The sequence below is a fragment of the Alosa pseudoharengus genome, unplaced genomic scaffold, assembly GCF_046254945.1.
Source record: "Alosa pseudoharengus isolate Yale_2024_CS ecotype anadromous, Long Island Sound unplaced genomic scaffold, YU_APseudo_1.1 YU_APseudo_1.1_scf_4, whole genome shotgun sequence".
NCBI classification, from domain to species: domain Eukaryota; kingdom Metazoa; phylum Chordata; class Actinopteri; order Clupeiformes; family Clupeidae; genus Alosa; species Alosa pseudoharengus.
The window spans coordinates 28,849,671-28,872,444 of NW_027468774.1; the positions used below are offsets into that span (position 1 = coordinate 28,849,671).

Below are 22,774 nucleotides of genomic sequence, written 5' to 3' on the forward strand. Positions count from 1 at the left end.
TGCTTTCTTCTGATGGTTTAAATCCATGTAAGTCACATTATTTACCAAAATACCATAACCATCGTTCATCATGTGTTCATCATAGAAAACCTGATGCATTCGGATCACACACACACACACCGAGAGAGGGAGAGAGCCGTTGCAGTCAAGTTATATTCACCTTTCTCTGGCGTATCTGTTACAGATCGATCCAATGACCACTTCAATCAGTCGACAATGACCATGTAGAGAAAACGTCCAGTAGCATGCAAGTATGCCATAATGTTATCGGTGTGTTTTAGAACAGAGCAGTAACCTAATGATTTTACCGTACCACTATAGAACACATTTCAGTTCAAGCATCTGCAATTATCCAAGCACATCATTCGCACATGAAGGGGGGGGGGGAAACGACGGCCATGCAACGGGCAGTTTGGGTGATTGCAAGCAAATCCATTCACTAAAATCCGGAGCAGGAATGACACATCAGACATGGCTTGATAACGCAAAGAAAATCAGAGAGGCTGCGATGGAAGTGCGCTCGGACCATTGGGCAAGTGGCTGTTATGCGCTAAACTAACGATAAAATCCGTCACTTCCCAAGTGAAATGTTTAAACAAAAATCTCTCTCATATCAACTGTATCACGAATTAACGACAATCAGCTGAGCTGTTCAATATAAAACAGTACCTTGAGAGGCCGTCGTTTCCAAAGACGAATCTAGTGCTGGGAGCGAATGGCTGACTTTTCTCGTCCGCTTTCCCAACACGGATCAGCAAGGAGGGTGGGGGGCATGGGGTGGGTGGATGGTAAGGGGAGACCTCGTAGAGATGATGCCACTCCCGGGAAGTAGGCTTGACTCAACCCGTGAAGACTCAGATGCTAAGTCTCTCTATGTCGATCCCTCTACAACAACAAATATTTGTTTTTGAATCCGAAAGCTCAACAGTTTGGCTACTTCTGTCGCGCATTATTTTTCAACCTAACACAATTTGACTACAACAGTTTTGACATCAAAAGCATATTTAAAAATCCGAAAACCTCAAACAATCTATTAAGCAAATAGTCTGGCTCACAGGGCTATAGTCTATCAAATGAGAACCATGCCAACCCCATGTTGCACATAGTCGTACACTAACCAATAAAAGTTCCGCTGATTTTTGTACTTTCAGTGACTGAAAGATCACCAGCAGAATACAAGAAGATATTAAGCAATGTTAGCGGCCACCTATGCACCGATTTTCTGAATACCTCAAATGCAGAATAACACTATCTGGGTTTCACATGAGGATGAGTGCTTAGACTACAACAAGCATATGCTGCCCCCCTCTGTTGAGGTCTGTCTTTTTCCAAACCAGAAGCTTAGGGCAAGTTGAAACCATAGCTGCAAATTATCAGAAATTCTTTCATGTAGGAGCATAAAGGTTGTTATTCACATTCACTTCTGAAAAGGAATTTTTAAAATGCATTATTAAAAGCCTGATAACAACAGGCCTATGCACAATATGAAATAATGATTAATCATTATATTAGGCTAAATCATTAATTTCGCATTTATCATGTCTAGGCTATTACACTTAGATGAAACATATCAACCACATTTTCACAGGTGTACAAAAAATACTAGTCTGTAATTGGTATTGTCTGGCCGTGTATACATGCCTAAAGCTTTACACGTTAATCTAAACCACAATTTTTACCTCTCTTAACCATTCTCCAGTCTCTACAGCACCTTCACTGGTATCAATATGAATATGGCGCCACATAGTGGAGGGAGAAAATGGTAAAGGTTTTATTGAAAGGGATCTTTATCAGCTAAATGGATACAAAAATAGTTTAAAACGATCTGCTAAGATCCCTACAAAAAAATAACCACAGGGACAAAATATAGTAATCTTATGGTATTTTTGGACATATAGCCTACAGTACCTCCAGAATAATTGGCACCTCTGCTAAAGTTGACTAAAAACGGTATAAAAAATTATCTGTTGGTGATTTATTGTAATCTCACAATGAAAAAAAAAATAGGAAAAATCCAACCTTGACGGGATGCAAATAATATTTTGAGAAAAAGGAAAATCTCATAAATAAATAAATATATTTTAACAAAAACACTTTGCTCACAATTATTGGCACCTCTGCTTGTAATACCTTCTTAAGCCTCCCTTGCCAATAAAACGGCTTGTAATATTCTCCTATGACACCCCGTAAAGTTGGAGAATACAAAGCAAGGGATTTAAGACCGTTTGTCTTTACAAAATCTCCCCAAATCGTAGGTCTACACTTCTGCATTCTCCTCTTTGACTCACCTCACTGTTATTCTATGGAGTTTAGATCAGGGGACTGATGGCAATGTCCGAAGCTTGATTTTGTGTTCAGCAAACCATATTTTTTTGATCTGGACATTTGTTTTGGTTAATTGACCTGATGAATGATCCAATCATGACCAACTTTTAGTGTCTTGGCAGAGATTGACAGATTTCCTTTGAAAATGTTCAGGTTTTTCTTGGTGTTCATGAAACCATGCACCTTAATTAGGTTCCCAAGGCCATTGGGAATAAAAACAGCCCCACAATAGCACAGCCCCTCCACCATAATTCTCATTAGGCATGGGGTTATTTTCAGTATAGCCATTCTTCTATGTATGCCACACACCTAAAGTGTTTCTAGCCAAAGAGCGCAATTTTCATTTCATCTGACAATAGACCACACGTCCAGACAGTCACTGATCCATTCAGTAACTCCTGCCATTTACATTGGTAATTAAATGACTGGACAGGCTTTTACCTGGCATGCCCTCTAAATAATCTATTAGCAGTGAGGTCACTTTTGAATATTTTTGTGGGGACTTGGTGACCCCAAGATGATACCTTTGTCTGTAACTCTCCAACGGTTCTTATGGAATATTTTGCCTATCTTACCATTCTCCATACTGTACGTGGGGGCAAGATAACCATGGGTCTTTGTCCAAGCATGTTTGTCACATTTCCAGATGATTGGAACCTTTTAATAATTGTTAACTGTTGTTGTAAATATAGGCATTTTCAACAAAGTAGTTGTCATATAGATATTATCTGACTTACAAATGTCAACACACTTTCTTTTTATTTAAATTTAGTGTATTCTCTTGTCTTTGAAAAATGACTAGAGGATTTAGCCTCTGTGTGACTTTATTTTCATAGTGAAATAGAAAGTCATGAACTACTTCTGAAAGTTCAAGGTAAGAGTGTGACGATGGCTCTGTAATGCAGACACATTAAGATGTACATGCACTGGGCGATGTGAACATAGTTCTGCAGTGCTTTACTTTAGTTTTTCTTACACTTTACCTTGCCTATCTCTTACTCAATGCAGGTCACTTTTGTGCTTCAGCTCTGTCTCAGGCTGTTTGATTTGGCTTAGTGAAGTGGTCATGTATGCTGTGCTATTCACCAATCAGAGCACATCTAAGAACTGAACTGGTTTAAGACTTATGCTGTGTCTCGCATACAGGAAAACATCAAACAACAACGACCAGCGCAGACACCCCAGCGGCCAAGAGGCTGAAGATGGACCCCTCCCCACAAAGCCCTTCAGGAAAGAGTACTCCTCATCCCTCATCTGGGAAATCCACGCCCAGTGCCAGGTACATACATATGCAATGTGTTTTGAACCCACTTACTGAAACTTCCATTTGACACGATTTATTTCAGATACGTCCAGCTCTGTTGTGGATAAGGTCTTCAGGGTTATTTTGGTCAGGGGAGTTAAATATGTTACTACTATACAAGGTGAAGTTCTAAAATGTGTACCATTTTCTCTCTCCCTTCACCCACACTTTCTTGTCACTACATTGTCATTGAGATCACATAGACCACTGCATTGTCATTGAGATCACATAGAACGAGCTGGCTCAAGGGTTATAAAAGTATTTTATCATGTTCATTTGTATAATGAAAGCATCGTTTTTATAGCCATCCATGTGTTTTCACTTCTGGCTCCTTCAATTTGGTAACTATAACAGGCTATATGGTGTCTTTAGAACACTTGAGTTACTCCAGTCTAGATTTTTTGATGTTAATCACAACTATTAAGTATATATACTCTTTTGATCCCGTGAGGGAAATTTGGTCTCTGCATTTATCCCAATCCGTGAATTAGTGAAACACACTCAGCACACAGTGAACACACAGTGAAGTGAAGCACACACTAATCCTGACGCAGTGAGCTGCCTGCTACAGCGGCGCTCGGGGAGCAGTAAGGGGTTAGGTGCCTTGCTCAAGGGCACTTTAGCCGTTCCTGGTCAGGGTTCGAACCGACAACCCTCCGGTTACAAGTCCGAAATGGGGACTTATGTTGAATTTCTGTTGGACGGATACCTACTTACAACACCCACTATGTCTGTTAACATCATGTGTTCACTAAACTTTTTTCATATTTGTAAGGTGTTACCTAAGATGGCTTGATGTGGTCAAATGTTCTTTCCATATACTTTTGCTAATATGAGTTGTGGAAGTGGTTATTTAAAATGAAACACCAATTTGTGGAGAAAAATGTAATGTAATGTAATGTAATGTAATATTTGTTTTAGCAAAAGGGGAGTCTGAGCAATGAACCTGATGGTAGAAACTGATTGATGTAGAGGATGAAAACAATCAGAAAAGATGGAGTTTGCTTTCTTAAGCAGCTGTTTGTTGTAGAGATCCTGTAAAGTTTCTTGTCCAAGCCCAATAATTTTGCTAACAGGAACAACCTTGTTCATCAGGTTCCTCTCCTTTACCCTCAAGGACTGTAACCAACAAATAAAGGAGAACGTAATAACAGACTCAGTAAAAGAACGATAAAACATAGTCATCAGGGTAGAGTCAACCTGGAAATGACTATAACATGCATTTTATGCCAAGAAATTGTATTTTTACCATTGTTTTTTCCAGTTGTCAAGGTGCTCCTAACTCTAGCCATTAATAATAGCATAATTATAATGTTGGAATATTATGACATATTTTGGGGTAGCCTAGATTTGTGGGTAAACAATGTCAAGTGCACACCCTGTTTGTGAAACTACCCTAAAATCAAGAGCACAAAATATGCTACTCATAAATTATCTGAGATAGGGCTACAGTAGCCTACTCTGAGATTCTATAAGTCCAATATGGCGAGTCAGCCTGAGGTTTACTCTCTAGAACTGTTGGTGGCAGTAGTGTGCCAGTTTGATGATTTTGCAACCGTTAGTAAAGAACAGAGGAAGTCGTGAAATGTGTAGCCTTCCAGCCTACTCTTGAGTATTTTTGCTGTTGTCCCGCATCCGAGGTGATGTAGCGGTGCAGTTCAATCAAATAACTTTTTTTGCAACGTGTGAAGACAAGGTAGGCTACATAATTTGCACCAATTATGCTATGGTACAATTTAGTAATATTTAGTGTTTGAAAAATGGAGTGCATCCGGGCTCTTGCTCGCTTGTTAGTCCCAACCAAAAAGAATTATCGGGGGTACTAGGCATAGATATATCTATGGGTACTAGGCAGGTAGTTAACGTTAGCTTATTTTAGTTATCCACTTTGTTAAGCTAGACAACAGTCTTTTTCATTACATTAGCTTGAAACGTCCGATTTTCTCTCCAGAGCTATCTTCTTTTCGGAAGACCCAGCGCAATCAAAGAATATGGCGTCGCTGGTAAGACTTCACGTCTATTAGCACAACATTAAGTTTTGGATTCGCATTTCGTGTTGAAGCTAATCAGTGTTTTTGATGTTTTGTGACCGCTAACCAACATATGTGTGCATTGGGGAAATACTGTTAGCAAGCCGGCTTAAATTGTGTACCTGATACAGCACTATGCCATTAATGATGAAAATTGAGGTAAACCAAAGTGTATAGCTTTGTCCTAATGTTTTTTGTGTATCTAGGGGGGAAGCAGTTCAGCTACAGAGTACACAGTCCGAGTTCCAAAGTGAGTATGAGTACCATTTGGACGTGCAAACAATATCAGAGTTTTGGTTGATTTGACCATCATTTAACTTCGAAACAGGCACTTTACTTTGGATAGACAATAGCAATACACAATAGGATTGATTAACGTAAAAAAAAAATCTAGACTGGTGTGAGTCAACATTTGACACCTCTCCGATATGTTTAGTGTTACGACGTCAAATAAACCGCTATAGTTACCAAATTGATAGCCAAGGAGCCAGAAGTGAACACACATGGATGGCTATAAAACGGTGCTTATATCATACAAATTAACATGATAATACTTTTATAACCCTTGAGCCAGCTCCTTTCTATGTGATCTCAATGGCGATCCATCATTTGTTTGCACCTTCCACAGCATGCATACCTTTTACCTGTAGTCAAAAACTATCCACAAATGCCTGTGTGTTTGTGTAAAAGAATGTTATTGCAGTGTAGCCTGTGTATGGAAATAGTGAGCCAAATGTGGTGGTTTATTCCATAGATGTGTTAAAATGTTTCTAAAGCATCAGGTTGGTTTGACTTGATTTGCACCATAGTACTGCAGTTAGTAATTGTTTTTTTTTTAAATTGCATTGACCAGGAATACAAGCAAGAAGTACAACATCATGGCTTTCAATGCTGGTGACAAGGTGAACTGCTCCACCTGGACCCAGGTAAGTCACCTCTAATTAGCCATTTTGCTGCTCCGAGTCTTGTTAGGGATGTGCTGTTTTCAGTTAGCAAAGTGTCTTCACACACAGCAATTACACAGATAATTCCTACAGACTATCTCAGTTTTCCTTGCCTCACTCAGTTTGGTGTTTTTGCTCTCTGCTGGTGCCTGGGCTACACAGGCCCGCATGGAACGAGACATGAGCAACCGGCGGATGTATGCCGAGGATGAGAACCAGGATGGAGCCGCCGGAAGCGAGTTTGGCAAGAAGCAGAGGGAGGAGGCGCGCAGGAAGAAGTATGGCATCGTCACACGGGAGTTCCGTGTGGAGGACCAGCCCTGGATCCTCAAGGTCAATGGGAAAGCAGGTCGAAGGTAAGACCGCTGTCTGGAGCAGTTGTAAACTTTGTCGGCTGACACCCAGTCAGTGTATGTCGTCCAGCGTTTGCAATTTATTTGTAATTAGTACCAAGTGCTATGTATGTGTGCATGAAGGTATCTAGGTACTTCACTGAACTTATCATATAATTTTCAAATGTTTTTCTGAGGTCACGCTCTCAAAAACGTTCACGTTGTGTGTCATATGTGACAATGATCCCTATTTCTCCCTCCCACCCCCTATTAGGTTCAAGGGCCAGAAGAAAGGAGGGGTGACTGAGAATGCCTCCTACTATATCTTCACCCAGTGCCCCGACGGGGCCTTTGAGGCCTTCCCTGTCCACGGCTGGTACAATTTCACCCCCCAGGCCAAGCACCGCACTCTGACGGCCGAGGAGGCAGAAGAGGAGTGGGGCAGGTGGGTCTGCCTCTGTGTCTAGTCTTGACTGGACTGTAGGGTTGCAGCGTTATACCTTTATTGCGGTGTACAATGGTATGAAAGTCCATGGTTATTATCATGGAAAAAAATGCAACTGAATAGACGTTAGGTGGCTGACGAAGGAGAGAACATAGCAAATGTTTATCCATCCAGAACTAGGGCTGGGCGATATGGCTGAAAACTGTATCACGATATAAGTATTTCATATCAGTCGATATCGATAATTATTGATTTAAAAAAAAAATCTATTTCAGATAAGGACCTGAAGGGAAAAAAGTTCAATTTAAACACTTTTATTTTAAACTTAACCTTCCTCTGATTTTAATCACCTCAGTTATCAATCAAAGCAAACAGGGAAAAGCAGCACTGGTTGAAGCCTGGAAATATTGTAAACAAAGTAGCTTAATTTGCTAGTTTATCATAGTCTACTGGTTAGACTGTTCAGTTTCCCCACGTGTGTTTTAGTTTCAAATTAATAATTGTTCTCCTTCTTGGGACAGGCCCGTTTGAGTCTTGGAAAATACTTTTCCATTTGCATCGGGATTGAGATAATTAGAATTTAGCAGTCAATTTGAATGCAACACTTTTGAACAAATTCGTGCAGCGTGCTAATGATGCTAACCGGATTTAATAGCAATATAGCCAGTCGTCTTGCACGATTGTGAATGTTTGGATTACATGAGCATGCTGAGGAGGGATGCGCCTGTTGAGAGGGAGAGAGAGAGAGAGAGAGTGCACGGGGCAAGGACTCATTGATAGTCTGTGTTGAGGTAGGCCTACTTCTATTGCCTACTCTGGTAGAGTTGCTATACTTGCTACAATGCAAGATATTTAGCCTATTTATTTATGGACAACGTAAGGCGGGAGGTGTGTGTTGCTTTTAATTATCGAATGTTCTATCGAACGTATTTTTTATTGATATTGATTACATGTCTATTGCGATACATATCGCTATCGTTTATCGCCCAGCCCTATCCAGAACACCATTCTAAACCATCCCCAGCCAGTAGAAAATGCACTATAAATAATTTTCCACATCCCCTGGCTAAATATGTGTTTTAAATACCAACAATCTTTTCAGACAATTATGCTGAGAAAATCTCATACCGTTGCAACCCTATTGGACTTAACAGTGTGGGTGCAGGGATGTGGGGATGATGACCGCTGATGGCACTTGTGATCTCTACACTAGTTAGAATATACCAAGTCAGGATGGTGTCTATGGATGCAGGATGATGTATGTATGGAGGGTTTTGTTGGGTCTCTTGGCAGCACCTACGTTTGTCCATGGACATGGAATGAGTGGAGATGTATCAGTGGGGACACGTCTGCCATATTTCAGTGTAGGGAGAAGAACTTTGAGATGAGAGAGCTTGAAGAAATGTACTGACCGGTTAGGTGGGGAACTTCTCGTTGGTAGGAGGAACAAGGTGGTGAACCACTTCAGCATCATGCTCCAGCGGCGTCTCAGGGAGACCGACCGCGGCGACGACGATGACGACGAGGAGGGCGAGAAAGGCAGCAAGAAGAAGAAGAAGAAGGGTGGTCGGGGAGGTGGCGACCTGCGCATCACTGACCTGGAGGACGACCTGGAGATGAGCAGCGACGAGAGTGGCAGCAGTGCTGGCGAAGGTGAGTGGAGATGATGGAGCGAGACTGGAATCAGAGTGATGTAGGGGATAGCCTGGGAGAATGTGGACAAGTCTAGAAATGGAACTAAGACGACTGAAAAGTAATAAATGGCCCTTTATACAGGTGGAGAGAGCAAGCCAAAAAAGAAGAAACCCAAGGGAAAGGGGAAGAAAAAGAAGAAGAATGACGGTGAAAAAAGTGCCAATGAGGACAGTGATGATGGTGACTTTGAAGGTTTAGAAGTTGACTACATATCAGATGAAACCAGGTATGGCCACTTGGAAAGATTTTTAAACAAATGTCTTTGTTTGATGATATGTATTCACATTTACAAATCGATACAGTTAAGAACAAAATGATTCATACCCCTGGCAAATATTGATGTAATGTTGATTTTTCTCTTGACCAATATGTTTGTTCTGACTGAAAATGACACTGCCACATGCCAAAAGGTTGTAAGACAATGTGGTAGAAACATGGAATCCAAAAAATAATCGTTTTTATCTTTTTTAACATTTTTATGAAAAATGGCAAGTCCCAAAATTATTCATACCCTTTTTAAATAATCAATAGAAACATCTTTATTTCTATTAACAACTCTCAAAATGGTTCTTATAATATCTACCAAGCCTCTCCATGTCTCCACAATGATTCTAGACCACACCTTTTTAACAGCAATCCGGGTTTTCAGTCAGGAACGGTTATTTGCCATCACTCTGGCCTTGTGCTCACTTTTTTGACAGATGAGGTCTGGACTCTGGCTCTGCCACTCTAAAATGTTGATATTGTTCTCAGTTAACCATTTCTTGCCTTGTTTGGCCTGCCATTGGGGCAGGTCTCTCGGCAGACTGCCTGATCTTTTCCACCAAAAATCTCAATGTAGCCCCTTGTTTTAGTGTTACCATTTACTTTGAGAAGTTTACCAGGTTCCATTGTCTGAAAAACACCCAAAACTAATACATTCCTATAGCTATTCTCCACATTGTGGATGATGTTTTGGTGGTTGAAATTTTGATTCCATCTCAAAATAGATCACTTGGTCATCTTGGATGCTGATCATGGATCACTCTTTTCCAAACATGCACAACTCCGCTTAAACTTTATAAGGGCACACCTGGACAAAATTTAGGGACATGGCCTGAGCATTCCATTCCATTGACACCATGTCCATTTCAATTGTGGGGGTTAGAAAAGTATTCTTTTGGGATGTTTTTCAACCAGGGGCACCTGGTGACCTTCTCAAAGTAAATGGTAACACTAAAGCAAGAGGCTAAACTGAGATTCTGGAGGAAAAGATCAAGCTGTGTGCCGAGAGACCTGTCCCAATAGGCATCATTGAACCATTAAACCATATAATGATCCAAAACATACAAGGCAAGAAATGGTTAACAGAGAACAATGTCAACATTTTAGAGTGGCCCAGCCAGAGTCCAGACCTCAGTCAAAAAAGTTAGCACAAGGCCAAAGTGATGGCAAATAATCGTTCCTCCCTCAAAACCCAGATTGCTGCTAAAAAGGTGCGTCTAAAATCATTGTGGACACATGGAGAGGCTTGGTAAATATTATAAGAACCATTTCGAGAGCTTTGATCGTAAATAAAGATGTTTCCATTGATTATTTAAAATAGGTATGAATAAGTTTTTCATAAAAATGTTAAAAAAAAGATAAAAACGATTATTTTTTTGATTCCATGTTTCTACCACATTGTCTTACAACCTTTTGGCATCTGAGAGTGTAATTTTCAGTCAGAACAAACATATTGGTCAAGAGAAAAATCAAAATTACATCAATATTTGCCAAGGGTATGAATAATTTTGTATATATTTTTAAAATCTAATGTTTATAAAGTTGCGCAAATTCAGAAAGCTCCCTTAATGTTGTAATGAGAGTAAAATCTCATGTTCAAACTGTCTTGCTCTCTGCAGTTCTGAGGAAGAGGAGCAAGAGAAGGCAAAACCCAACAAAGGAGAGGACGTGCCTAAAGGTGCAGTGGCCCACTTTTCTGCTTTAAGGTGATCTGTGTCACTCACAGCAGCTGCAAGGTTGTGGTTGAAAAACGATCAGAAAAAAGAAAGAATGATAAGTGCCTTAAAAAGGTGTGTGTGTGTGTCTAAAAGGTTTTGGACATGTGAGACAGGTCAAATCCCATCATTTGCACTTTCACAATTTTTATGGACTGGTGGAAAACAACACCTCCGATGCTTTCCCATGATTTTTCTCTCTGTGTGAGCGTTCATCTAGCTCAGTGACTATTGTACCATATGTGTTATTCATATGCAAGTATTCACCTTGTCTAATGAAATCGTTGGGTGTCCACCACCTAGGTATTGACGAGATGTCTGAGAGTGAGGATGAAAGTGAGGAGGAGAAACCAAATGAAGAGGAGACTAAAGAAGAGGAAGAGGAGGATGAAGGGAAGAAGACCCCTGTGCACATGGAGAAGAAAAAGAAGAAAGGTTTTGTCGAAGTGTTGTGTTTCTCCACACTAAAATAGTACCCATTTCCCATGTGTATATGACTGCACTCCAACTCCTTAAGAGTTTCTCTGTGTTTGTTTGTTTGTTTGTTTGTTTGTGAATTAGCAGACAGCAGTGGAGAGTCGGACACCTCAGAGGACAGTGACATCGATGGAGAGGCCACCTCTGCTCTCTTTATGGTGGTGAGGGCGATCTATGCCGTATGCTTGCAAAGCAAGCAGCAGTACTCTTCACAATGAGCCAGTGGACCCCTGGTTCTGAGGTCTGAGGTCAAGAGAATGGCTTTTCATCTAAGCAGTTTTTGGACTTTTCTGTTTAAAACGTGTTTGCTATTGCTGAAAAAAAAACTCTTTGAGAACACAGATCCTACATTCACACAGTAGTTGGAATCACTCTGATTCAAGCCTTTGACACTCATGACCTGAGTACTTAAACCTGCAAATGCTTACCAAGCTGCACATAAGTTTGTTTTAAGTAGAGCAACACGCTCTCTAGATGAGGGCGTCACAAAAATGTACGTGCTGGCTCTGAGTGTCTGCATCCTTTGCAATCCCACTCACAGAAGAAGCGCACCCCACCCAAACGCGGAGGCCGGGGCTCAGCTGGAAGCTCCAGGACAGGGAGTCGCCCCGGCACACCATCCATCGACAGCGCCTCCACCTCCAGCACACTGCGTGCAGCCGCCAGCAAGCTGGAGCAAGGTAAGAGTGTGACGATGGCTCTGTAATGCAGACACATTAAGATGTATATGCACTGGGCGATGTGAACATAGTTCTGCAGTGCTTTACTTTAGTTTTTCTTACACTTTACCTTGCCTATATCTCTCTTACTCTATGCAGGTCACTTTTGTGCTTCAGCTGTCTCAGGCTGTTTGATTTGGCTTAGTGAAGTGGTCATGTATGCTGTGCTATTCACCAATCAGAGCACATCTAAGAACTGAACTGGTTTAAGACTTATTCTGTGTCTCGCATACAGGAAAACGTCAAACAACAACGACCAGCGCAGACACCCCAGCGGCCAAGAGGCTGAAGATGGACCCCTCCCCACAAAGCCCTTCAGGAAAGAGTACTCCTCAGCCCACATCTGGGAAATCCACGCCCAGCGCCAGGTACATACATATGCAATGTGTTTTGAACCCACTTACTGAAACTTCCAATTGACATGATTTATTTCAGATATGTCCAGCTCTGTTGTGGATAAGGTCTTCAGGGTTATTTTGGTCAGGGGAGTTAAATATGTTACAATACAAGGTGAAGTTCTAAAATGTGTACCATTTTCCCCTCTCTTCCCTCACCCACACTTTCTTGTCACTACTCTCCTCCCTTTCAGCAGTGATGTGCAGCTGACAGAAGATGCAGTGCGTCGGTATCTGATCCGCAAGCCCATGACCACCAAGGACCTGCTTAAGAAGTTCCAGACAAAGCGCACTGGACTCAGTAGCGACCAAACGGTCAATGTGCTCGCCCAGATCCTCAAGAAGCTCAACCCGGAGAGGAAGAACATCGGTGACAAGATGCATTTCTACCTTACCGAGTGAGGCCTTTGGAGAAGAGTGGCTTGCAAGTGGTGAGACACAGCAGGCCTTCTGAAAAGCAGTGATTGGGATTAAGTGAGGACTTCACACAGGACTGTCTTTGAGGGAAAAAGAATGTTTAAAATATCACTGGAGCTTGATTATCCTGTGTTGACTTGGAGTTAGAACCCCACGAGGGGTTAGTACTGCATTTTGAGATCAAGAATGATCTGAATTATACCAAGCTCGAAAGAGCTGTGGTACATAGCCACTTAATGGAATTCCTGTTTTTTTTCTATTTGTGTACTTTTAAATATATATATATGTTGTAAGCCAGTGTGCCAACCTGAATAAAACACACTGTTATTGGTAATGAAATGTTAACTACTCTTATTAAACCTTTTTGGTCCATTTTCCAGATAGCAATACAAACGCATTCACACAACTTTGGAAATCTCTGGCACCATGAAGAATTGCATGAATTCACAAACATTAATGATCTCTCAAAGATGAGTTAGCCCCTTCTTTTACACAAACATACGGGCATTTGTGGGCGTTTTTGGGCGGTAACAAGGTATGCCATGCTGTTGGAGGTGCAAACAAATGAGTCTCCAGTCTGGATTTTTTGATGTTAATCACTACTATGATGTATAGCTATTGTCTATCCAAAGTAAAGTGCCTGTTTCGAAGTTAGCTGATGGTCAAATCAACGAAAACTCTTTCACCTATTCATTACTTCAAGTTTTTGTTGGCATTGTTGGTGTGTGATGTGTCTCATCCCTGACCCCTCCAGCACAGACTTCTACCACTGCAGCAAGCATAATAGTTTCATATTATAGCTTTCTTTACTACTCAATATGTACATACATTGGATGATAAATTGTTGACAAATGTCTAAAGTGGGGTGGGGGGGGGGCTGACAGCTTTTAACTTTGTAAGTGCTAAGCAATCATAATAACCTTGATAGGCTACATTTCAAATGTCTTAAGAGGACAGTCCTCTTAAATGTAGGCTATAAAGATATTTCAATTCGATCTAGAAAATAATTTAACACTCGGTTGTTTGAGCAACTTAGTTAATGCACGCTGGCCGCCAAGACTTATTTCATTCTGGAAGATTCCGACAAATGACAGAAATGCGTCGATGACGAGCGACTCGCCGTCCGTCGAAAAAGGACTCTTCATCCTTCAGGATTTCGTGTGTGAACTTGTACCTGGCCTCCTCCCTGTAAGGATAAAAGGTAAAACGGTGTAGATTAAGTAGGACATGGCAAATAATGTATTTCAACACGAAAAATGACTGGAGAAAATGATGTGGCCAGTTCGCCTACATGTCGCAATCCCTAAACAGATTTTTTGAAATTGGCCCGAGCCAACTGGAATGTCACCAAAGCTGCTTGATACAGGTTCTTACACACCAATCTTGCATTTAAGTTGGTACAGGTGAAGCAAATTCTTGTTTAGATTACTGAAATGTTGAGAACAAATAAGGTACATAGATAGATGGATATGGCAGTGGCATCAAATAAAATGGGCGTATTGTCAATTTACCTGAGAACGTAAAGAGACCGTTGAGGCAGCAACAGATCTACCCAGTCAGTTTTCACCTCTTCGCGCACTAGTCGCATGACGCTGGCAGAGAGAAGGCTGATACCCGCAATTGTAGTGCCACAAAACTATACAGTGCAACAGAGAGAGAGAGAGAGTCTTTTTTCGCTTGCACATGAAGCTCTTGCCTACCAGTGCCAACTGTTGACAACTGTTGACTTGTTACAGTCTGTTGTATCAATCAGTTCAGGCTAAACTAATCATGGAACATGATATGGCCTGTCTAAAACATAGCTACCTTGACGCTATCGATGTGGGGTTTGATGAATCCGGCCTTATCCAGGTCTAGGACGTGCACAGGGCCAAGCAGCTGGCTATCCTGTGGGAATGCATGCGCTCGTAGCCGACGAATGACAGCCTCACAGGCAGCACCCCACTGGACACGTTCGGTTTCACGGAAACCATGGATGGCCTTCAGCAGCATTAAAGAGGGGAAATGTAATTTCATCACGGGTATTAGAAACAATGAATATTACACAAACAGTATTCCTACACAAACAATTGCATATCATTCTATCAACTTTGCCATTTTCCCTCTAGCTTGTAAATACATCTTGGTTTGTTTTGGTTAAGTCAATCATAAATAGTGAAATCTATCCATTGGAGATGGCCTGTGAAGTAAACACCATATGCACAGGCCATACAGTTAACTAGGTCTAACGTTAATACAAACATGAACCCGTCATCATGGCTAGCGGTCAGCACTTACATCATCCCAGTGATCAAACTCGTATCTCTTCTTTTTAAGCCCCGGCTCCAATTCTCTCAGTAACGCTTGCTCCTCTTGCTCGCTGATGAAGTCTACCTGAACTTCAACAAACTCCCGCACGCTCTCTACAATGTGAGGAGAAGAGCCGCATAACCATGCACTACTAGTTTCACCTTTCGAGCTGTCTCTCAGCGGTCCTGATAGGTCAGATAATGTGGAGAAATTAGAATGATATATAGCTCTGACCTGTGCGCTTCTTTGTGCTTGCTTGACAAATCTAACAAGAAGCCTCATATCTTCGTTTTCTCGTGGCCTTTTATTAGTGGGTTTGATCCAGCAAGCCCACAGCATGGCTGAAAGCCATGCTGTGGGCTTGCGGAGCAAGCCCACTATTGTTCTTCTTAAGTTTTCTTATTATTATTAGTGGGTTTGATCCAGCAAGCCCACAGCATGGCTGAAAGCCATGCTGTGGGCTTGCGGAGCAAGCCCACTATTGTTCTTCTTAAGTTTTCTTATTATTAGTGGGTTTGATCCAGCAAGACCACAGCATGGCTTTGCCATGCTGTGGGCTTGCGGAGCAAGCCCACTATTGTTCTTCTTAAGTTTTCTTATTATTATTATTATATCTTCCTATAAGCCCACTTTTTGGCCGAACTACTGCTCCTAGACCGTTTGAGCTATCGACGCGGTTCGAACTCCAAAAATTCAGGCCCGAACCGGTGTAACTTGCTTGTTGATTTCGTGTCGCTGGCCCTTGTCGTTTTCGCGGTATTCCCGTTTTTCTGCGTTTTTTGGGCCCATTGAAATGCATGGCGGAATGTTCAGAATTCAAATTTCGATTGTGACATCACAGCTCTAATTGCTTAAGCTTGCACCTGGAAGAGTTCTAAGCCACCTGGCAGAGCTCTGATGGGCTGGGCTGGGCTGTCTGTGTATATGAAGGTGTGTGCATGTAACTTTTGACCAGTATGTCCGATTTTCATGAATGAGGTACCGTTGGAATCCTTGAATGAAGCCCAGTTCAATGCCTTGCCAGCACTAAGTGTAAAGGTAATGTAAAAAAAGATGAGACAGCGCGAAGCGCTGTCTCATCTTTTTTTTAAAGCCAAACCATGTTGATACAGGTCATTAAAAAAAATATATATATTTTTTTTCCAAATCCATTCAGCCCAGTTCAATGCCTTGCCAGCACTAAGTGTAAAGGTCATGTAAAAAAAGAGGAGACAGCGCGAAGCGCTGTCTCCTCTTTTTTTTAAAGCCAAACCATGTTCATATAGGTCATTAAAAAAAAATAATAATAAAGTATTTCACCAATCCATTCAGCCCAGTCCTATACCCAGCTAGCTCCATTTGAACTTAGTCATGTGTACAGTTGTATAGATTATTACATTGAGAAACACACTTTCATACAGATATCATGCATATCCACGCAGCATTACTAATCAAGTTACTCATCGTTGCCCAGCAAGAAGTCCTCAATCAATTCAATTGTCTTGCCACGATCTGTGGAGCTTACAGACAACGTTATATTACAATAGGTTCTGTATGCTATTTAAAGCCGACCTAACGCTGAGTCCCTTCTAGACGGTGTGTTGCAATGCATTCTGGGTGCTGTGCTGTGATTCGACGGCTCGTCACCTGACCCACCAAACAACAACTCTCTGGGATGTGGCAAATATCGCGTAAAAACCTTGTTTCCGGAACAACAGGGAAAAGGCAACAGGATAGCAGCACGAAAGATACACAGGATACACACGGAATTTTGATGGACGTCCTTATCAGTCTAAGGTCTAACTTATAAACGTGTCGGGTCAACGTCAACGATAAGTAAGTTAGGCTAACGTAAACGTTAGCTATTTGCTGTTGTCATATGCTAGTGCTATATGCTTTAGGCTACGTGATGGCCATTTATCACACTAATTTTAGGTACTACTTTTACGAGGTCTGTAGTTCTGTCAAAATGTATCTTACCGTTGAACATACTACAAGGTTATCTTCCTTAGACTTCGTAGATGTAGTTACTACAATTTGGAAGCGAATTTCGAAGTGTAAATATGGTTTTAGTGTGTAAACAGACCAACCGCGATTTTGCAATGAAGTTAATGGAGCCTTTTATGTAGGGCTTCTAGGCTACTTTCACGAAGTCTGTAGTTCTGTCAAAATGTATCTTATCTATGAACAGACTACATGATTATCTTCCTTAGACTTCGTAGATGTAGTTACTACAATTTGGAAGCGAATTTCGAAGTGTAAATATGGTTTTAGTGTGTAAACAGACCAACCGCGATTTTGCAATGAAGTTAATGGAGCCTTTTATGTAGGGCTACTAGGCTACTTTCACGAAGTCTGTAGTTCTGTCAAAATGTATCTTAACCATGTAGTATGTTTATAGATATCTTCCTTAGACTTCGTAGATGTAGTTACTACAATTTGGAAGCGAATTTCGAAGTGTAAATATGGTTTTAGTGTGTAAACAGACCAACCGCGATTTTGCAATGAAGTTAATGGAGCCTTGTATGTAGGGCTACTAGGCTACTTTCACGAAGTCTGTAGTTCTGTCAAAATGTATCTTAACCATGTAGTATGTTTATAGATATCTTCCTTAGACTTCGTAGATGTAGTTACTACAATTTGGAAGCGAATTTCGAAGTGCAAATATGGTTTAAATGTGTAAACAAGACGCCTGATGTTTAATGTTAATGAATGGGCACAGTATTATTGTGTACAGTAATGGGCTATCAGTAGTATGTAAACAGTTCATGTGTTATGTGATTTACATAAACTAGTAAACAACATAAATGTTAAAAGCTGGTATTGTGTTTCCTGAATTCTTACATTCAGGCATTCAAATGAAATGTAATTAAATAGCATATCAATCATGCAACAATGCAAAAACAATGAAACTAGTGTAGGCCTAATTATATTTTACATTAGTAAAGCAGTACTCTGATGTGCATGCTTTCACAAACTTTTGTGAACAATCTTAGCACTTTAAACATTGACTGTTTTGAAGTGCATGTATAGCAATATAGTATAAAAAAAATAATAATTGTGATATTACAATTTGATGGGGGGTGGGAGGAGGGGGTGGGTTCATGTAGGTGGGCCCTATGACCCCAAAGTATGCCTTGACTGGGCCTCAGGTCAAAGAAGTTTGAGAAAGGCTGATGTAGACGACAAAGCAGCAAGGAGGCGTCGTGTGATCATTTAAACAAGTTTTATGACAAGGTCGATGAGGGTGGGAAAAATCGTACATTTCTGTTCAAACTTTGCCCGCACTTCAGTCACATTGTCTTTTAAGAAAATGCAGTCCATTTTTCGGTTTCAGCAGTCAACAACCTCAGAACTGACCCTTCAGGCCTCTCAGGAGGCACTGGCCTTCTAACCTAGCGACCACCTGAGCAACCAGCATGATTGCCCTAGCAACCAGCATAGCAACCACGTTATTTATGCGTTTTAGCTTATTGGATGTTGCGTTGATGCAGATAACTTTTGATCCGTGTGCCCGATTTTCATAAATGAGGTACCGTTGGAATCCTTGGATGAGGCCGAGTTCCGTGCCCCAGATCAAACCCACTCTTGCAGTTCCTCGGAACCGCAATTCTAGTTAGTGGGTTTGATCCAGCAAGACCACAGCATGGCTGAAAGCCATGCTGTGGGCTTGCGGAGCAAGCCCACTATTGTTCTTCTTAAGTTTTCTTATTATTATTATATCTTCCTATTCACCCACTTTTTGGCCGAACTACTGCTCCTAGACCGTTTGAGCTATCGACGCGGTTCGAACTCCAAAAATTCAGGCCCGAACCGGTGTAACTTGCTTGTTGATTTCGTGTCGCTGGCCCTTGTCGTTTTCGCGGTATTCCCGTTTTTCTGCGTTTTTTGGGCCCATTGAAATGAATGGCGGAATGTTCAGAATTCAAATTTCGATTGTGACATCACAGCTCTAATTGCTTAAGCTTGCACCTGGAAGAGTTCTAAGCCACCTGGCAGAGCTCTAATGGGCTGGGCTGGGCTGTCTGTGTATATGAAGGTGTGTGCATGTAACTTTTGACCAGTATGTCCGATTTTCATGAATGAGGTACCGTTGGAATCCTTGAATGAAGCCCAGTTTAATGCCTTGCCAGCACTAAGTGTAAAGGTAATGTAAAAAAAGATGAGACAGCGCGAAGCGCTGTCTCATCTTTTTTTTAAAGCCAAACCATGTTGATACAGGTCATTAAAAAAAAAATATATATATATTTTCCAAATCCATTCAGCCCAGTTCAATGCCTTGCCAGCACCAGTTGTAAAGGTCATGTAAAAAAAGATGAGACAGCGCGAAAAATCTTTTTTTTAAAGCCAAACCATGTTCATATAGGTCATTAAAAAAATAAATAAATAAATAAATAAAAGTATTTTACCAATCCATTCAGCCCAGTCCTATGCCCAGCATGCTCTATTCAAACTTAGTCATGTATGTGTACAGTTGTATAGATTATTACATTGAGAAACACACTTTCATACAGATATTATGCACATCCACACATTACACACCTGACACATTCATGTTAAGTTACTCATCATTGCCCGGCAAGAAGTCCACAATCAATTCAATTGTCTTGCCACGATCTGTGGAGCTTACAGACAACGTTATATTGCTATAGGTTCTGTATGCCATTTAAAGCCGACCTAACGATGAGTCCCTTTAAGACGGTGTGTTGCAATGCATTCTGGGTGCTGTGCTGTGATCCGACGGCTCGTCACCTGACCCACCAAACACAACCATGCTTGAACCAGAGCACTTGAACTAAACGTAGTAAATATAAATAGCTACCAAGGCTCCAAATAGCAACACACTTACACCGTAGCATAATGAGGGTATCTACATGTAAAGCGAAGCATTCAGAACTCTACAGGCAGTTTATTAAAAAGAACGTCAACGGGTCAACGTCAACGATAAGTAAGTCAGGCTAACGTAAACGTTAGCTATTTGCTGTTGTCATGCTAGTGCTATATGCTTTAGGCTACGTGATGGCCATTTATCACACTAATTTTAGGTACTACTTTTACGAGGTCTGTAGTTCTGTCAAAATGTATCTTATCGTTGAACAGACTACAGTTTTATCTTCCTTAGACTTCGTAGATGTAGTTACTACAATTTGGAAGCGAATTTCGAAGTGTAAATATGGTTTTAGTGTGTAAACAGACCAACCGCGATTTTGCAATGAAGTTAATGGAGCCTTTTATGTAGGGCTACTAGGCTACTTTCACGAAGTCTGTAGTTCTGTCAAAATGTATCTTATCTATGAACAGGCTACATGATTATCTTCCTTAGACTTCGTAGATGTAGTTACTACAATTTGGAAGCGAATTTCGAAGTGTAAATATGGTTTTAGTGTGTAAACAGACCAACCGCGATTTTGCAATGAAGTTAATTGAGCCTTTTATGTAGGGCTACTAGGCTACTTTCACGAAGTCTGTAGTTCTGTCAAAATGTATCTTAACCATGTAGTATGTTCATAGATATCTTCCTTAGACTTCGTAGATGTAGTTACTACAATTTGGAAGCGAATTTCGAAGTGCAAATATGGTTTAAATGTGTAAACAAGACGCCTGATGTTTAATGTTAATGAATGGGCACAGTATTATTGTGTACAGTAATGGGCTATCAGTAGTATGTAAACAGTTCATGTGTTATGTGATTTACATAAACTAGTAAACAACATAAATGTTAAAAGCTGGTATTGTGTTTCCTGAATTCTTACATTCAGGCATTCAAATGAAATGTAATTAAATAGCATATCAATCATGCAACAATGCAAAAACAATGAAACTAGTGTAGGCCTAATTATATTTTACATTAGTAAAGCAGTACTCTGATGTGCATGCTTTCACAAACTTTTGTGAACAATCTTAGCACTTTAAACATTGACTGTTTTGAAGTGCATGTATAGCAATATAGTATAAAAAAAATAATAATTGTGATGATATTACAATTTGATGGGGGGTGGGAGGAGGGGGTGGGTTCATGTAGGTGGGCCCTTTGACCCCAAAGTATGCCTTGACTGGGCCTCAGGTCAAAGATGTTTGAGAAAGGCTGATGTAGACGACAAAGCAGCAAGGAGGCGTCGTGTGATCATTTAAACAAGTTTTATGACAAGGTCGATGAGGGTGGGAAAAATCGTACATTTCTGTGCAAACTTTGCCCGCACTTCAGTCACATTGTCTTTTAAGAAAATGCAGTCCATTTTTCGGTTTCAGCAGTCAACAACCTCAGAACTGACCCTTCAGGCCTCTCAGGAGGCACTGCCCTCTAACCTAGCGACCACCTGAGCAACCAGCATGATTGCCCTAGCAACCAGCATAGCAACCACGTTATTTATGCGTTTTAGCTTATTGGATGTTGCGTTGATGCAGATAACTTTTGATCCGTGTGCCCGATTTTCATAAATGAGGTACCGTTGGAATCCTTGGATGAGGCCGAGTTCCGTGCCCCAGATCAAACCCACTCTTGCAGTTCCTTGGAACCGCAATTCTAGTTATTATTATATCTTCCTATTCACCCACTTTTTGGCCGAACTACTGCTCCTAGACCGTTTGAGCTATCGACGCGGTTCGAAGTCCAAAAATTCAGGCCCGAACCGGTGTAACTTGCTTGTTGATTTCGTGTCGCTGGCCCTTGTCGTTTTCGCGGTATTCCCGTTTTTCTGCGTTTTTTGGGCCCATTGAAATGAATGGCGGAATGTTCAGAATTCAAATTTCGATTGTGACATCACAGCACTAATTGCTTAAGCTTGCACCTGGAAGAGTTCTAAGCCACCTGGCAGAGCTCTGATGGGCTGGGCTGGGCTGTCTGTGTATATGAAGGTGTGTGCATGTAACTTTTGACCAGTATGTCCGATTTTCATGAATGAGGTACCGTTGGAATCCTTGAATGAAGCCCAGTTCAATGCCTTGCCAGCACTAAGTGTAAAGGTAATGCGCTGTCTCATCTTTTTTTTAAAGCCAAACCATGTTGATACAGGTCATTAAAAAAAATATATATATATATTTTCCAAATCCATTCAGCCCAGTTCAATGCCTTGCCAGCACTAAGTGTAAAGGTCATGTGCGCTGTCTCCTCTTTTTTTTAAAGCCAAACCATGTTCATATAGGTCATTAAAAAAATAAATAAATAAAGTATTTCACCAATCCATTCAGCCCAGTCCTATACCCAGCTAGCTCCATTTGAACTTAGTCATGTGTACAGTTGTATAGATTATTACATTGAGAAACACACTTTCATACAGATAGCATGCATATCCACGCTGCATTACTAATCAAGTTACTCATCGTTGCCCAGCAAGAAGTCCACAATCAATTCTATTGTCTTGCCACGATCTGTGGAGCTTACAGACAACGTTATATTACTATAGGTTCTGTATGCTATTTAAAGCCCACCTAACGCTGAGTCCCTT

The 22,774-nt window shown here is 41.0% G+C and overlaps 2 protein-coding genes across 9 annotated transcripts; one reads left to right on the forward strand and one right to left on the reverse strand.

The window, feature by feature from the left end:
• Positions 1–5,177: 5,177 nt before the first annotated feature.
• Positions 5,178–13,400, forward strand: gtf2f1 (general transcription factor IIF, polypeptide 1). Of its 8 annotated transcripts, none has more exons than XM_076265758.1 (14): positions 5,178–5,324; positions 5,580–5,631; positions 5,865–5,908; positions 6,512–6,584; positions 6,765–6,958; positions 7,209–7,379; positions 8,821–9,032; positions 9,156–9,300; positions 10,958–11,016; positions 11,357–11,488; positions 11,615–11,691; positions 12,072–12,210; positions 12,485–12,617; positions 12,839–13,400. In XM_076265758.1, the coding sequence occupies exons 2-14, from the start codon at positions 5,620–5,622 to the stop codon at positions 13,044–13,046; spliced, it is 1,599 nt and encodes a 532-aa protein (XP_076121873.1). In that variant the 5' UTR covers positions 5,178–5,324; positions 5,580–5,619; the 3' UTR covers positions 13,047–13,400. The 8 variants fall into 8 exon arrangements, with proteins under 8 accessions (XP_076121873.1, XP_076121875.1, XP_076121874.1 ...); XM_076265760.1 differs by having other exon boundaries at positions 12,842–13,400; XM_076265759.1 differs by having other exon boundaries at positions 11,615–11,688.
• Positions 13,401–13,836: 436 nt separating this feature from the next.
• Positions 13,837–15,653, reverse strand: alkbh7 (alkB homolog 7). The gene is made up of 4 exons (XM_076265768.1): positions 15,339–15,653; positions 14,868–15,041; positions 14,573–14,697; positions 13,837–14,247 (listed from the first exon to the last, which is right to left on the reverse strand). Exons 1-4 carry the CDS (start codon positions 15,630–15,632, stop codon positions 14,127–14,129), a joined length of 714 nt encoding a protein of 237 aa, XP_076121883.1. The 5' UTR covers positions 15,633–15,653; the 3' UTR covers positions 13,837–14,126.
• Positions 15,654–22,774: the final 7,121 nt, after the last annotated feature.